At 33.2% G+C, this 16,160-nt stretch overlaps 1 protein-coding gene and 1 non-coding gene across 2 annotated transcripts in view; both read left to right on the forward strand.

The window, feature by feature from the left end:
- Nucleotides 1-16,160, forward strand: part of RhoGAP102A (Rho GTPase activating protein at 102A) — a 147,016-nt gene that overhangs the window by 114,310 nt on the left and 16,546 nt on the right. The window contains exons 5-8 of the mRNA XM_072529968.1: nucleotides 12,490-12,717; nucleotides 13,345-13,495; nucleotides 14,924-15,067; nucleotides 15,597-15,879. Coding sequence (XP_072386069.1) covers nucleotides 12,490-12,717; nucleotides 13,345-13,495; nucleotides 14,924-15,067; nucleotides 15,597-15,879 — 806 coding nt within the window. The remainder of the gene's footprint in view (nucleotides 1-12,489; nucleotides 12,718-13,344; nucleotides 13,496-14,923; nucleotides 15,068-15,596; nucleotides 15,880-16,160) is intronic.
- Nucleotides 4,438-4,509, forward strand: TRNAQ-UUG (transfer RNA glutamine (anticodon UUG)). The gene has a single exon. It is a non-coding gene; the product is annotated as a tRNA-Gln (tRNA).

Genomic DNA, 16,160 nt, shown 5'->3' on the forward strand with positions numbered 1-16,160 from the left:
CCCATTTGTGTATTACTTATGCCTTTATCTAATATTAATTCTATTAATTAATTCTAACAATTAATTAATATCTAATATTAATTAATTATTCTAATACCTATAGAAATCTCAATAGACTCTCTCATTAAACCACAAGAGCTTCTGGGTGTCAGCCTGAACAAAACATATTGTGACTGTTCAAAATATGAAATGATTATCAATTACTTATGATAATTAATTATGACGAGAATGTTTTTTTTTGTTGCCTCAAGAACGTGCTTATTCAGCAACTTATATTTAGAAGTTAGTAAAATTGTACTCAAAATTTTTATATATTGATAATTGATAATGTAAAGTATTGATGTAGTGATGGTATCATACGTTGGCTTCGGGAGTGCAGTAGCCGTTCAAAAATTTCACCGTATGATGAGTTTAGTTGCGGCTGTCTGGTGATTTGCAGATTAAACTTTGCAGAGATATGCATAGATGCATATATTTGTATTTTGTGTATAATCATGTGTGTGTAAGTGTGTCTATGTGTGACTGCGTTTCATGCTGAATCAACAAATATATAGGTGATGACATAGCTGCAGTCCCTATGTCATGTTATCAGTTGATTCATGGGTGTTTCTTGATTAAATTTTATTCACATCTACCCTATGGTCTTATATACTCATAGGACGATTACTATAAGTTGTTGGTATGTGCCGTGTCGTGGATAAAATCTTCCTAATCCAGACTGTTTTGTGTGAAGTACTGAAGAGCACCAGAATAATGAAATAGTAACATTATAATAGTATTGCATAAAAAAGAAGATGACTATGATACAGACCTATCAGCTTGTTATTTCATTTATATAAGCTCTTAATAAAAATAATTACTAACAAATTGGGACCTAAGCTAGCTTTTTACCAATCACTAGAATAAGCCGGATTTAGGAGTGGCTTTAGAACGAATGACCACATACGAGTAATAAAATCTTGATAGAGAAAGTTATGGAATACAACAAGCAACATTATAAATAATAAATTTATAGTAAAATATTTGTAGACTTTGAAAAAGCCTTTATTTCAGTCCAGTATAGCTTGATGTTAAGAGCTCTTACAGAGTGCAGTGTTGATCATAGATACACAACTCTTCTTCGGAATAATAACAGCTGTAGTGACAATGTGCTATGGCGACACAATCACAGTTCCCTTGGAGAAAGGTATTAGGAAAATATTGGAGTCAACATAAATGAGGAGTTTCTGAACAACTTGAAGTTGAGTTTCTGAACAACATGGACAGCTTATGGAAAACTGAGGGAAGTTTTAAGATATTCGTATGTGCTTGAAAAGGAAGGTCTTTGATCAATGTCTTGTCTTAGTTCTAACGTATGGATCAGAAACATTGACTCTTACTAGAAAAGCAACCGATAAGGTTGCAAGAGCAATGGAGAGGTTAATGTTGAATATATCCCTCAGAGACAGAGTTTCACATCAAATAGTTAGGAGAAAAACGGGTGTTACGGACGCAATTAAAGGAATTACAACGCTGAAATGGAACTGGGTAGGACATGTTGCTAAAGTCAGAGATGAAAAATGGACCAAGAAAATTTTAGAATAAAGACCTAGATACGATGCTTATCGTAATCGAGGACGTTATCCAACAAGGTGGTCGGACGAAATCAAGCGCATCCAGCACAACTGGATTTAAGGTACTCAAGATCGGATGCAATGGAATTATTTACTGGAGGCCTATATTCAGCAGTTGACTCAAAACAGCTAATTATGACAATGACTGGAGAGCTCAGACAAACAGCCTTGATCTTAAATTCAGACGCTATGGTGAAATTTTACACATTTTATGGGCGTCAGTTGTTATACTTAAAACGTTAGACTAGAATCTTTCTAGTTCATCGATACTAGAAATATATTAATACAGTACACAATAGTTTAATATCAGAAGTCCAAGCGACATTACTTAATAGTATTTATTAGTATAAGACAATGGAGGAGAAGGGCACAAGAGAGATCTGAATGGAAGGACATAGACAGACAGGCAAAGATCCATCCAGGGTTATGATGCCAAAAAAAGAAGAAGAATTCTATAGTATTAATTTTCTACCTTCTGTCACATATAGGTTATTAAGTTGGGGACTCGTTTGGTTAATTTTTGAGACAAATTTAATCTGCGTAAAATGTTAATCTGCGTATTTTACAAATCTTACTGCAGGAGGTATTGAGCGTTCAAAGACAATTTGGGTAGATTTCTCTAGAATTACTTACAGTAACTTGAGCAGGCTTAATCTCGTAATCTTAGTTTCCATGTTTTTAGTAATAGTAAAAATGAAAAAAAAAAATTAATATAAAAAAGTAGAGGAGAGAAGCATTTTATAAATTGAATACGTATAACCAGCAAGCCAAAATTTATTAAAATTACCGAGCAATACTTCCTTTTTTCTAATAACAGCCCTACTTCTAGGACGGAATTATTTTACAGTTATTTTATGTTTTAAAACTTATCTTATTAAAAGTATATAGGTCTCTTATTCGCTTTAAACTCGATTACGGCAGCTTTATATATATGTCAGCATCCAAAACATCCTTACAAACCCTTAATTCAGTGCATAATACTGCTATCCGCCTCTTTTTAGGAGCTTTAGCAGTCCAGCTGAGAGCCTCTACCGCGAAGCCAACGAACCCCCTCTTTGGCTTAGGCGCCAATATCTCCTCCTTTCTTATGCTGCCTCTACTTCAGCTAATCTTTCTAATCCAGTACACACACTGTTGACATTACCCAACTATACTAGTACTCACTCTCCTGCTCTACGCATACACACTATCGCCCTTCTACTTCCAACTTTAATACCACATATAAATTTATCCCTAACTAACCCTCTCCCGATCCTGCAGAATTCTCCTTGGACCAAAACTTTACCGAAATTTAATGTGTCACTTACAAAGTTTAGTAAGGCAAAAACCAGCCAGGATTTGATTAAGAAGTCCTTACTAGAAATTCTTAATTTTAAGAAATTCGATCGGGTACTCTACACTGACGCATCAAAGAGCGAAAAGGGGGTTGGTTGTGCGGTTACCACTATGAAAACAGTCGTTAGTTCATGTCAAATACCTGCCACATGCAGCGTTCACACTGGTGAACTGTATGCTATTTACCAAGCCTTCAAACTCTGTATAGCACCCAATCAACATATTGCCATCTGTAAAGACTCCCTTGCCTCTATCCAGTCCATCAATAATCTATTTACTAATCACCCTCTTGTAGAAAAAATCCATGACACTTACCAAAATCTTATCATCCACGACATCCATATCACTATCATATGGATTCCCTCCCACATCGGTATTATGGGTAACGACAACGCCGATCGCTTTTCCAAAGAAGGGGTCCATTATATGGTGTACAATCCAATTGTACACCACATAATATACAAATTGCCAGTGACCTAAAAATTAGTATAAAGAAACTCATACGAAATTACTGGCAGAATCATTGGAAACAATCCACTACATTTTTACACCAAATAGATCAGACGATTGAGCGGTTCATTATACTTGGTATAACTAGAAATGAGATGGTTGTTGCTAGAAGATTACGTATCGGTCACACCAGATTTACACATGGTCACCTAATGAATTCTACACCTAAGCCAATCTGTCACTATTGCCAATTTCCACTAAGCGTTCTACACATCCTTGTGGACTGCCCTCATTACCATAAACGACGCCAACAACTGGGCATGAAGAGCGACATCACAGATATATTATCGAACCAGAGTCAAGTCATCACAGCTATCCAGTTCCTGAAGCTAGAAAACTTACTAAATAATATATAACTATAGTATATTATAATATGTAATTGTACCTTATATATAATTGTATCCACGGTGCCTCGTGCTAATGGTCGAAGTTGTCACAAGCACGTTAAATTAAATAATAAAAAAAACTTATCTACATTCCAAACTCATATTTTTAGTAGATTTACTAAATCCCCATTTTTGTATTATATAAGTAAGCAACCAAAAATCTTTGGTTCATTATTTGTATTTAATTGAAGTACTTTAATTTAACAATACACCAATTAACTTGGTAATTGTTCGTCAAATAATTAAAAACTGTTTATGGGAGAGCAATGTATGTGTATAACATGCTAAACAAATTCTCTTACGTGTCAGTGTACCGTATATGGATCATCAATATCAGAGCCGCAACTGCGTCTGCATAAAAAAATAATTATATTACGTATTCCAAACATTTTTACAATTATAATTTGTCTTAATTTGTTGCTATGAGTCATATCTTTACAAAAATAATGAAGAATCTTTCGAATTTTGCCAACGAGAATTTAAATATTATAATATTTAATAATATTATTATAAAGATGTCAAAGGTCAAACACCTTCATCTGAACTCTCACATTTATCAATACTTAAATAAAGAACTATTAATTCTTAACACAGGTTCCATGGTGTAATGGTTAGCACTCTGGACTTTGAATCCAGCGATCCGAGTTCAAATCTCGGTGGGACCTTAAATAATTTTCTTTTTAAAACTTTAAGGTTTAAAACAATTAATTTAAAAAATTTAAAAGTTAGAACACCTGTATTATGATCCGTATGTGACAAGTATGCAAATTTTATTTGGCAGGGTAAGAAAAGAACCTCTAAAATTCGTTTAAATAACAGAACGGCAAATACATCGCCTTCTCTTAAAAACTACTAGGTACAGGAATCTAAAAATGCTACATTATCTATATTAATATAGCATTTTAATATTATTTAATCCATTTGGCAAATAAGCGATTTCAATAAATACCTTATTTTTATTATTATATAACTCATAATGTATTGTTCTAAAGCTATTTTCTAGTGGCATCTTAATATAATACAAAGAATATATAAAAGGAAGGCTAGAAGGCAGACAAAAGCACAAGGATATAAACAGAAAATGGGAAGCATGTAAAAACATCATACAAGACGCAGCCAAAGAAACCCTGGGTCTACAAAAAAAGCTCAAATCAACTGAAGAACAGTGGTTCAATAAAGAGTGTCGTAACATAACAGAGAGGAAAAATAATGCATATCAACGACTACAACAACGACATAGAATACGAAAAGCAGAGGAGGAATATAGAATGCTAAGGAGGGAAGAGAAGAAAATACATCGCAGAAAGAAAAGAGAACACATAGACATAAACCATCAGAAAACAGAAAATTCGACCAAAAACTTGATGTGCATCTACAAAAAACCAAGAACAATGATGTGCAGAGAAAAAGAGGGAGATATAGTAACTCAACAGAGTGAAATACTACAAAGATGGTCAGAATTCTTCAAAGAAAAGTTTGAAAAAAAACGAAGATCCACTAGGTATATGATGGAATTATACTGGATCAAATGGATACCAGAGAAACAATCCCTCTTCAGTAGCTGAAATACAAGATGCAGTTACCAGATTGAAAACAAGTTACCTGGATTAGACAACATTAGCGCAGAATTAATAAAGAAAGGCGGATACTCCCTTTTGAATGCGATACACGAACTAATAGTGAACATATGGAATAATAAACAACTACCATAAGACTGGACCTGAGAATGCTTCGATGCTACGTGTTCTCTACTCTTCTTTCTGGCTTGGAAGCGTGGGCATCAAAACAAGTCCATCTGAATAAGTTGACCGCTTTTGAATTTTGGTGTTACAGTTTTGGTGAATTTTTAAAAAATAAAAAAAAAATTGTTTAATTTACTAATGTTTGTATTTCGAGAACGATTTCTGAAACGAAAATTGAAACGTCAATAAACGTACTTTAACCTTTAATTGTGGCTTATTCCCATTTAAATAGTAATTACTTTAAAATGCCACAAGAAATAAGCTTCAAAACAATATGTTAATACGGCCTTAACTTTGCTCCACCACTAGCGGCCCTTCTAGCACGTTTCATTTGTCTGGGCGACCAAGCACACTTCTTTTTAGACTCCATATGTAAATAAGACGCGTCGATAATGTTTGTTGATTTATACTTTGGTATATGAACATATTTTTGCAAAAGCTTATAGTTCTGTTGCCTTTTTTTAAAATTCAATTCCAATCTTAGATTTTCTGTTTATTTCTAAATTTTTTTTTTAATTTATTGATTTGTGGTTGGCATAAATCAGTACCTGAGATAAAGAAAATTGTGTGATACCATAGCAAAGTAGAATGAAGTATTTAAAATCTTAGTGTAAAATTTAACGTCAAAAAGTCAAACCAGAGTAGCGCAGTAAACCCAATGTGATCGGAAATGTGAGTATCCGTATTCACACCCGTAAATATCGATGCAGTTTATGACATTATTGTATCAGATCGTCGATTTGTACTAAAATGCATAAGTGAGGCACTTAGCATTTGATATAAAGCGTCTATCATATATTTTAAATCGATTAGAACATTAGACCAAGTTATAAAAAATCGAACGTCTGAATATTGATCAGAAGCATGCAAGGATAGAAACGTTCGATCTCTGCTCGGTTTAAAACAATGCAAATTTTTTGAGCCCTTTGGTTATAATGGATGAAACTTAAGTACATTTTAGGGCCCATATACTAAGCTGCAACTAATAAAATAAATGTACTGTCGATCCCAAACGAGTAAGTAATTTTATATTAAACAATCTGCTGGAATAATATTTCTGCCTAGGTTTTTTTGGGATGACTAAAAATTAATCGTAATATATTTTTTGAATAAGGTAAATCTTAGAGTAGGTAGATTAATGATCTGGAATAAACATGTAACGTTACTTACCTTTTCTCATTGCGCCGCATCCTTTCGAAGGTTGGCGATCCAAATGGCAATTATAGCTTCGTTAAGTGCTGCAAGAAAGATTTCTGCAAAGCATAACATTTTCAGAACCTTTCATTTAACATATCATACCTTTCAGTCGGACCAATAACAATGAAGATATGTTATAATGCCCTGTTGGCAATGCCGCCATGTGTGTTTTTTTTGTGTCAACATATTTGCTACCCCTCTCCTTTCCAATGATGCATCATACGTCACGATCGGACGAACTATTCTACACATACCAGAAAACACTCTAAAAATATTTAAATCATTAATACGACTTTTTATCACAAAATTATGTTAGCTATCCTTTCCGTACCCTTTTTTGTTAAAAAACATGTTAGGTTAGGTTAGTAATACAAATAACAATAAAGTGCATGTGAACACATAATTGGGGTAAAAAATACCAAAGAAAGTCGTCATCGAGAAAAAAAAAAGGAAAGACAAAATAAAAATTACAAAAAAAAAACAACGAAGCAATGTCATTTAAAGACAATACATATTATTTTATAAATTTTCTGAATCATGTATTTTTTTATAAACAATATTATTTCTTTATTAAATAATTACATTTATTTAATAAATATTTATTTATAAATTTATAAAACAGTGACGTATGAGGTATAATATATTTATATATTGTACGTCAATAAACAAAAATGTTAGCAGTAAATCAACCATATCGTTACAAGAACAAAATACGATTGAAATGTAATATGTTGGGGTAAGTTCAGATTACTTGCCTAGGTGGCGTAGTTACCCTACCGGACAAACAGTGTTACTTGTCGTCCTAGCCTTTTATATAGATGGATTAGAGGTTAATATTATGAAACTGGACAGTTACTAACAGACTGACTAACTTCAATATTCATCCCAATTCCTAAAAAATAACAACGCTGTGACTTGCGAGAGAAACAAATTAAATAGTTTACTGAGACATGCAGTTAAATGGTTATACCACACAGTTTTACACACTTAAGTAAAGTAAAATTTAAATTCAGTCCAATCCTTCGAACAAGAAATACACTTTTTAGTTCTTCTTCTTCTTACGATGCCTATTCGTTCCGGATGTTGGCGATCAACATGGCTATCCTAACTTTGCTTGCTGCTATTCTGAATAGTCCGGTTGTCGTTGTATTAAACCACTTTCTCAGGTTTTGAAGCCAAGATATTCTTCTTCTCCCTGGTCCTCTCTTTCCAAATACCTTGCCCTGAAGAATGAGTTGCAACAAGCCGTATCTCTGTTCATTCCTCATAAAATGGCCAAGATATTCTAGTTTGCACTCTTTGATGGTGTTAATAATCTCGCATTCCTTGCCTATTCTACGTAGGACCTCAACATTAGTCACACGATCCATCCATGAAATTCTTAAAATACGTCTGTAACACCACATCTCGAATGCCTCGAGTTTTCGAAAAGAAGCTTCGGAAAGTGTCCAGGCCTCTACTCCGTATAATAACCTAGAAAATACATAGCATCTTATGAGAGAGATTTTGGTAGCAAGTGGTAAATCGTGACTTCTGAAAAGAGACTTCATCATTATGAACTCCGATCTCGCTTTTCCTATGCGGGCTGTTTCCCATTGACTGTTAATGTTGGTACCAAGGTATGTGTAGCTGTGCACTCTGTCAATTGGATGTTGGTTAACCAAAAGCTGTGTATTTAATATTTCGCGCTTACTGACTACCATGTACTTTGTTTTCTTCGTATTAAGATCAAGTCCGTGTTCTCTACTTATATCTGATATACGCGACATTATTCTTTGCAAACCGTCCAGACTATCTGCAAAAACTACTGCGTCGTCGGCATATCTAATGTTGTTTAGACGTATTCCGTTGACTAATACGCCTTCTTGTAGTTCGCCTAGCGCTTGCTCGAAGATATATTCAGAGTATATATTAAATAACACCAGGGACAGAATGCATCCTTGCCTCACTCCTCTATCTATGGAGACTGCTTCTGTCAATTAGTCATCCACTTTAATATTGGCTGTTTGGTTGTAATATAAATTATAGATGATTCTTAAGTTTCTATCATCTAACCCCACTTCTTTCAAGATGTTTATAAGTTTATCATGCTTTACTCTATTAAATGCCTTTTTGTAGTCGATAAAACAAGTATACACATCACAGTTAACATTCCTGTATCTTTGAATAAGCACTTAAACAGCGAATAGAGCCTCTCGGGTACCTAAGGAATCGCGGAATCCAAACTGCGTCCATGATACTTGTTCTTCGCATTTTTTATATATTCTGCCGTGTATCACTTTCAAGAACGTTTTAAGTATGTGGCTCATTAGGCTAATTGTTCTGTAGTCTTGGCATGTCTTGGCATTTACTTTTTTTGGTATGGTCACGAAGGTCGACTTTAACCAGCTTTGGGGTATTTTTCCAGTTACGTATATGTTGTTGAATACAGTTGTTATCCATTTTATTCCCTGTTCATCCATAAGTTTTAGGAATTCTGCACAAAACTCGTCAGGCCCTACCGCTTTACCATCTTTAGTTCTTTTAATAGCTGACGTGACTTCTTCAATGGTAATCGGGGGTCCTGTTTTGCACTCAGTGTCTTCAATGGTATTCTGCCTTTCATCTGCAGAAGTTACTTCCACATAATTCTTTCAAGTGTCTAGTTTTTCTTCCACAGTTAACAGTGGTTTGCCTTGGTTATCTGCAAACACCCAACTCTTCTAGGTTTGTGTAAGCCTGCGGCTTCTTTAACTTTTTTGTGCATATTAAATGAATCGTGTTTATTTTGCAATTGCTGTATTTCCGCACACTGTTTTCTTAGATGTGTATCCTTAGCTATTCTAATAGCTTTTTTAATCTTTTTATCGATTCTTTGTATAATGATATGTCTTGATCTTTGGACTTTCGCCGACTTTTTTTTAGTTAACAAGTAATAATACAAAGAGATAACGATGTTAGCTTTAACGTATTTGCATATATATTTTCTAAAATATCAGAAATCGATAATAAATATGTAAGACTAATCTCAAATATATATATTCAACCAACATCAACAGTGCGACTTAACGAATTGTCGGAAATTTTTGAAGTAGGACACGGAGATGTATTCTGTTACCACAGTTTTTTAAACATAATTTAAAAATATCTTTAGGAAAGTTTTGTATGAATCAAAAGACAACATTGTAATAAATGGTCAAGTTATCAATAATAATTGATATGCAGACGACACCATACTGATGACAGACGATACAAAACTATCCCAGATAATCTATAGATTGTATATCGTTTTAGAATGCTGCAATGATTATCATAAAAACATATATTGTGAAAAGTTTTAAATAATCATTTTTAATAAAGATACCAACACAACCTCAAAAATCTAAGGATTATCAAAAAGCTCAGAAAAGGCAAAGAAATAATTACTATCTTCTTAAACAGATCACTAACTTATTTTGACAACATTATGTGTAGTGATCAATAGCTGAGTTGGCTGGTACTAATCTTTGAACAAAGTCATCCTCCTTTCGAGCAAGGAAGATGTATGTCTCCTTCACATGAAATCCTTTAATATCGACCTCGTGTCATTATATTGTTACTATTAACTATGATTGTCATATAATTAAAAGGTTTTTACAACTATTTTAGTAACTTTTTTCAACTACATTTAAAATGTTTCACCAATGATGGTTCGATTGGACCGAAAACATTTCGAAGAATTGTAATTCTTTTAGATAAATTTTAAATATTTTTAATACAATATACCATTATACAGCAGAAGTCTTTCGTTCTCTGTAAGTTTTTTAAACTACATGGTATAAAGCCAACCACTGGGGTTTTCCCCTTTTACTCTATAATAGAAATATAGTTTACTAAAGACAATCACTTCGTCACTTTTGTGATAAAGTTGATGCCATAAAATCAATAGGAAAAGTTGATGCCATGCACTTAAAAATAATTTGAAATGAAAAAGACAGCAAAGATTTGATTTCACGTACAAAGCGTCTATGTATCTGTTGATACGTATTTCGACTTAATAAGTCTCATCAGAACAGTTATTCATAGGCGTTCTCAACGTGAAAAATGAATCTTTTCTCTCTTTTAAGAAGCAGTAATAAAATGGCTTCGTTATGGACGCAATAGCAACATCTGATAGAAAAATCGGTAAGATAGTTTCGAAACAAATTCAGATTTCTGCTTTAATCTGAACCTTCTAAAAATGCAAGGTATAACAAACGTTGATAAAGATTTTAATAGAGACATGGGGAATCTAAAATTTGCATTCCACGACATGTCTATCAACTAAGCAGAAATCCTTAACGAATTTGTTTCTTGTACTTATACAGAGTAGATCCGAATAAAATGAAAAAGACAGCAAAGATTTGATTTCACGTACAAAGCGTCTATGTATCTCTTGATACATATTTCGACTTAATAAGTCTCATAAGAACAGTTATTCATAGGCGTTCTCAACGTGAAAAATGAATCTTTTCTGTCTTTTAAGAAGCAACAATAAAATGGCTTCGTTATGAGATCAGATTAAAGCAGAAATCTGAATTTGTTTCGAAACTATCTTACCGATTTTTCTATCCGATGTCGCTATTGCGTCCATAACGAAGCTATTTTATTGTTGCTTCTTAAAAGACAGAAAAGATTCATTTTTCACGTTGAGAACGCCTATGAATAACTGTTCTGATGAGACTTATTAGATCGAAATACGTATCAACAGACACATAGATGCTTTGTACGAGAAATTAAATCTTTGCTGTCTTTTTCATTTTATTCGGATCTACTCTGTATAAGTACAAGAAACAAATTCGTTAAGGATTTCTGCTTAGTTGATAGACATGTCGTGGAATGCAAATTTTAGATTCCCCATGTCTCTATTAACATCTTTATCAACGTCTGTTATACCTTGCATTTTTAGAAGGTTCAGATTAAAGCAGAAATCTGAATTTGTTTCGAAACTATCTTACCGATTTTTCTATCAGATGTCGCTATTGCGTCCATAACGAAGCCATTTTATTGTTGCTTCTTAAAAGACAGAAAAGATTCATTTTTCACGTTGAGAACGCCTATGAATAACTGTTCTGATGAGACTTATTAAGTCGAAATACGTATCAACAGATACATAGACGCTTTGTACGTGAAATCAAATCTTTGCTGTCTTTTTCATTTTATTCGGATCTGCTCTGTATGAGTACAAGAAACAAATTCGTTAAGGATTTCTGCTTAGTTGATAGACATGTCGTGGAATGCAAATTTTAGATTCCCCATGTCTCTATTAACATCTTTATCAACGTCTGTTATACCTTGCATTTTTAGAAGGTTCAAATTAAAGCAGAAATCTGAATTTGTTTCGAAACTTTCTTACCGATTAAAAATAAATATAATTAATATCATTAAAAAGTAAATTATGTTATTGTAATGGTGGCAGTTTACGTTATGTGGTGAAGTTTATGTGCTACAGTTTCGAAAACAAAAAGCTGAGATAATTCAGGCATCAGTTTATTAACTAAAGTTTTAATTAACTATTAAGTAATATTACTTCACTAATATTGTATTATTCCTATAATATAATATAAAGCTAATTGGAAAAATAAAAACGCAAACTAATTTAATTCAATATTTACACATTTTAAAATAAAACATTTTATTTCTCAATAAATTAATGTTTAGTGGACTCTAATATTATATCAAAAGATAATGTATATAATTTAATTTCAGAAAGGCTCGTGTGAAAACCTCGTACTGCACAAACGAATGATCGGCAGCGTGCCAGGATTACTGGACTCTATATCTTGCAGCTCGAACGCGGATATTCCTGCCGCCGCGATGGAAGAGGAAGCAGCCGTTCCAAATATTCTAACGGAATGTTTTAGGCATTTGGAGAGGCATGGATTGCATACCTTAGGTCTATTCAGGGTCAGCACGTCGAAAAAACGAATTCGGCAGGTAACTGCAATTTTCGAGATATTGGCTAGATACTAAGATCGTTCACATAACTGTAGGTTAAAGAAATATTTCCAGGAAGTAGTTATCATATATTTCAACGTATGAGAAAGATACATAACATCTGTATTTTATTTATATATATATATATATATATATATATATATATATATATATAGATATATATATATATATATATATATATATATATATATATATATATATATATATATATATATATATATATATATATATATGTTACGAGATATGTCCAATTAACATAAAATATTTAGAGACCCCTACCACTATGGCTTATGCTGGAGGTTGACTAAATCTTACTTATTTTAAATATAATGCCTTTCCCATCACTATACGGCACTATTAAAGCGCAATAGTAATTAAACTCATTATACATTTAAGCTATAAGCTGTATATTTGAAGATAAATATCTCAGTAACTGTTAGATCTAAGTGTAAAAAAAGTAAACAAAATTTAAAAAAGTGTTAAAGATCTTTCTAAACACCTCATAGGGTAATCCAGAGAAATTTTAGTATTCATAGATACAGCGTTTATGTAGTAATGGTGTCTAAACTATGTTTGTTTTAAATATTTTCTTATTTACTATTTCAGCTACGGGAAGACTTTGACTGTGGCAAAGAATCCTCACTAGAGGACGAACAATGTCCGCATGATGTAGCCACCCTCTTAAAGGAGTATCTTAGGGATCTACCTGATCCTCTACTTTGCAGAGACTTATATCACGCGTTTGTTCAAACACAAAGTAAGTAGATATTTAAATTATAATCTAGGGTATTAAAATATGTATTAAAGTAGATATTAAAATATACTCTAAAAAAAGCAAAATGATGAATTTATGATAATATTGTTTTTACAATCCAGCTCTCACAAGAAAACAATCTCTCTGAAGTAGCAGAGCTAGTCGGTACATTTAAAATTTAGCTAGCTAATTTGATTAGTAAAGACAGATCACTGTTGTGATTTTCCCACCTTAGACTTCATTTGATCTACCCATCAGGTTGGAGATCTTCCTCTTGGTCTTCGGCCTTCTATCTTTCCTTCTACTACCAATAGTTCCATGGTCCCTGTTCTTCTAGCTATGTGGCTAAAGTAAACTAGGTATGCTCAGTTGACTAATAAGATATAAATCTTATATATGAAGCTTTTCCAGAATTAAAAGGTCGGTTCTATGTTCTGTCTTATTGTGTAGACCCACATTTCGAATGCTTCGATTTTACTCATTGATTTCTTTGAGAGACCATGTTTTAGCTGCGTATATAGCAATGAGAAAAATAAGGGCATTGATCAATCTGAGCCTAGTTTTTCCTGTTATTGTTCGGTCTTTCCATTTTTTTTATTAGTTTAGCTGTTGCAGTTCGGGCAATTGCTAGTCTACGGTTGATTTCTAATAAAAATAATCGCTATTGTTTGTTATCAGGCAGTCTAAGTATACAAATCTGTCTACGACTTCAAAATTCATCACTTGGTGGATGTGCGGTAGATTATTCTTGCTCTGTCTACGATCATTATTTTTGTTTTTCCGGTGTCGATCTAAAGTCCGAATTCTTCGCTTATCTGACTTAGTGATTTTAATCACTTCGATTTTATACGCTGCTGGTATAAGAGTGTCATCTACGTATCGCAGGTTGCTGATTTTTCTGCCTCCTATAGTCATTTCTCCATCCCATTCGTCTAGGATTTTTTTCTCATTATATATTTAGAATATATGTTGTATAATATTGGTGATAGTATGCAGCCCTGTATAGTGTATATATCTTAAATTGTCCAGCTACATACCAAATAGGGACTCTAACCATAGCGCATGTTTGCCGTATCCCAAACTATCGGAAAAATCGTATCCCTACTCCGTTACAGTCGGTCCTACTTCCTAAAGAATATGCGGCCAAATATAATCTACGCTAGTGTCGCACTTGTTTCTTAACATCGCCAAAAACCTCACAAAAAGACCATAGTCATCCAAGCGCCTATATGCGTGCAGTGTGGCCATGATGATTTTGGGCTCAGGAACAGAGTCGTAGGCTGTTAAATCGTTCATAGCTTGACGTATGTCCCATCCATCAGAGGCTTCCCTGCCAAAGATGCAATCATATCGCGCTAGCATATAATTGAGTAAATAAAAACTAGACTTACACGTATATCTATCTATATTTAGAATAATTATTTATTTTAGGGATACGTAATAGAAGACTGCAATTAGAGGCTCTGCAACATTTAATACAACTCCTGCCTTCTGTAAACAGGGATACGCTCTATGCCTTACTTAGTTTTTTAGCTGTTGTTGCCAAGTACGCTGATGATTCCCAAAATGATTCAGGTGAGAGTAAAACTAATTATTAATAAATATATAGAGAAAGGTAATTTCTTTAGTGAGAAATAACTACTTTTTTAATTGACAATACGTGGATTTTGACTATTGTCTTTGTTACGACTTTGTTGTTACAGCTTTGAATACGAGTGTTTCAATTTTTACTTTTATCTCCATATTTTCTCCAAATTTCTACTAAAGATTAGTAGTAAGCTCTCTAACTCGCCTATGGGCTATCCTAATTAAAATACGCTGGACATGGTACTAGAGCACACATAGAAAGTAGGAAGAGACTCATCATTCAAGAAAAGATAAAAGGCCATAGACCACAAGGAAGATCACTACAAGACAGATTGACCAAATCTCAGATGATTTGTTTAATCTGTCAAAAGACCAATGCATGAAATTAAAGAAATGACCAGAAATAGAGATCTAATTGAAACCACCCCAAACAGTACAAACCATTTTGTATAACTGTGTACTGTGTACTTTAAATAAACATTTTTGATTATTAAAATGTAAAGCCAATTATTTTTAGGTGAAGCTGTTCCCGGAAATAAAATGGACACCAGCAACCTTGCAACTGTTTTTGCGCCAAATATTTTACATTGCATAAAACCTGGCGCCAAAGACATATCCGATAGACCCGAAGATAGAATAGATATTATTAATGTTGTTAGGACTCTTATTGACCACTACAAGAGCATCTTTACAATTTCCGCGGAGTTATTAGACGAGGTTTATCTTCATATGATGGACACTAATGCAGAGGAATTGGAAGTGCTTTTAAATAAGAAAGACGGAAGTGCTGCAGCTGATGAGTAAGAAATGTTTTTAAACGACTTTATTATTTCTAAGTATACAATGTACACTTTATTTCCACAAGCGATAAAGAATTAAAAAATCATATTCTTTTACCATTTAAGTAGATTTTTTGAAATATATTAGAGTAATATTACAAAGGGCACTTCATGTCTTTTCGTTTTATCAATGCATTAATAATGCTCGAAACATGAGGTTTGTTGGGAGTATATTTTTATGAAGACACATAGCTTTGTGTAACTTTTACTAGGTAAAATATAAAGTTTTAACAAAATAAGTA

The sequence above is a fragment of the Diabrotica undecimpunctata genome, chromosome 4 (assembly GCF_040954645.1).
Source record: "Diabrotica undecimpunctata isolate CICGRU chromosome 4, icDiaUnde3, whole genome shotgun sequence".
NCBI lineage: Eukaryota > Metazoa > Arthropoda > Insecta > Coleoptera > Chrysomelidae > Diabrotica > Diabrotica undecimpunctata.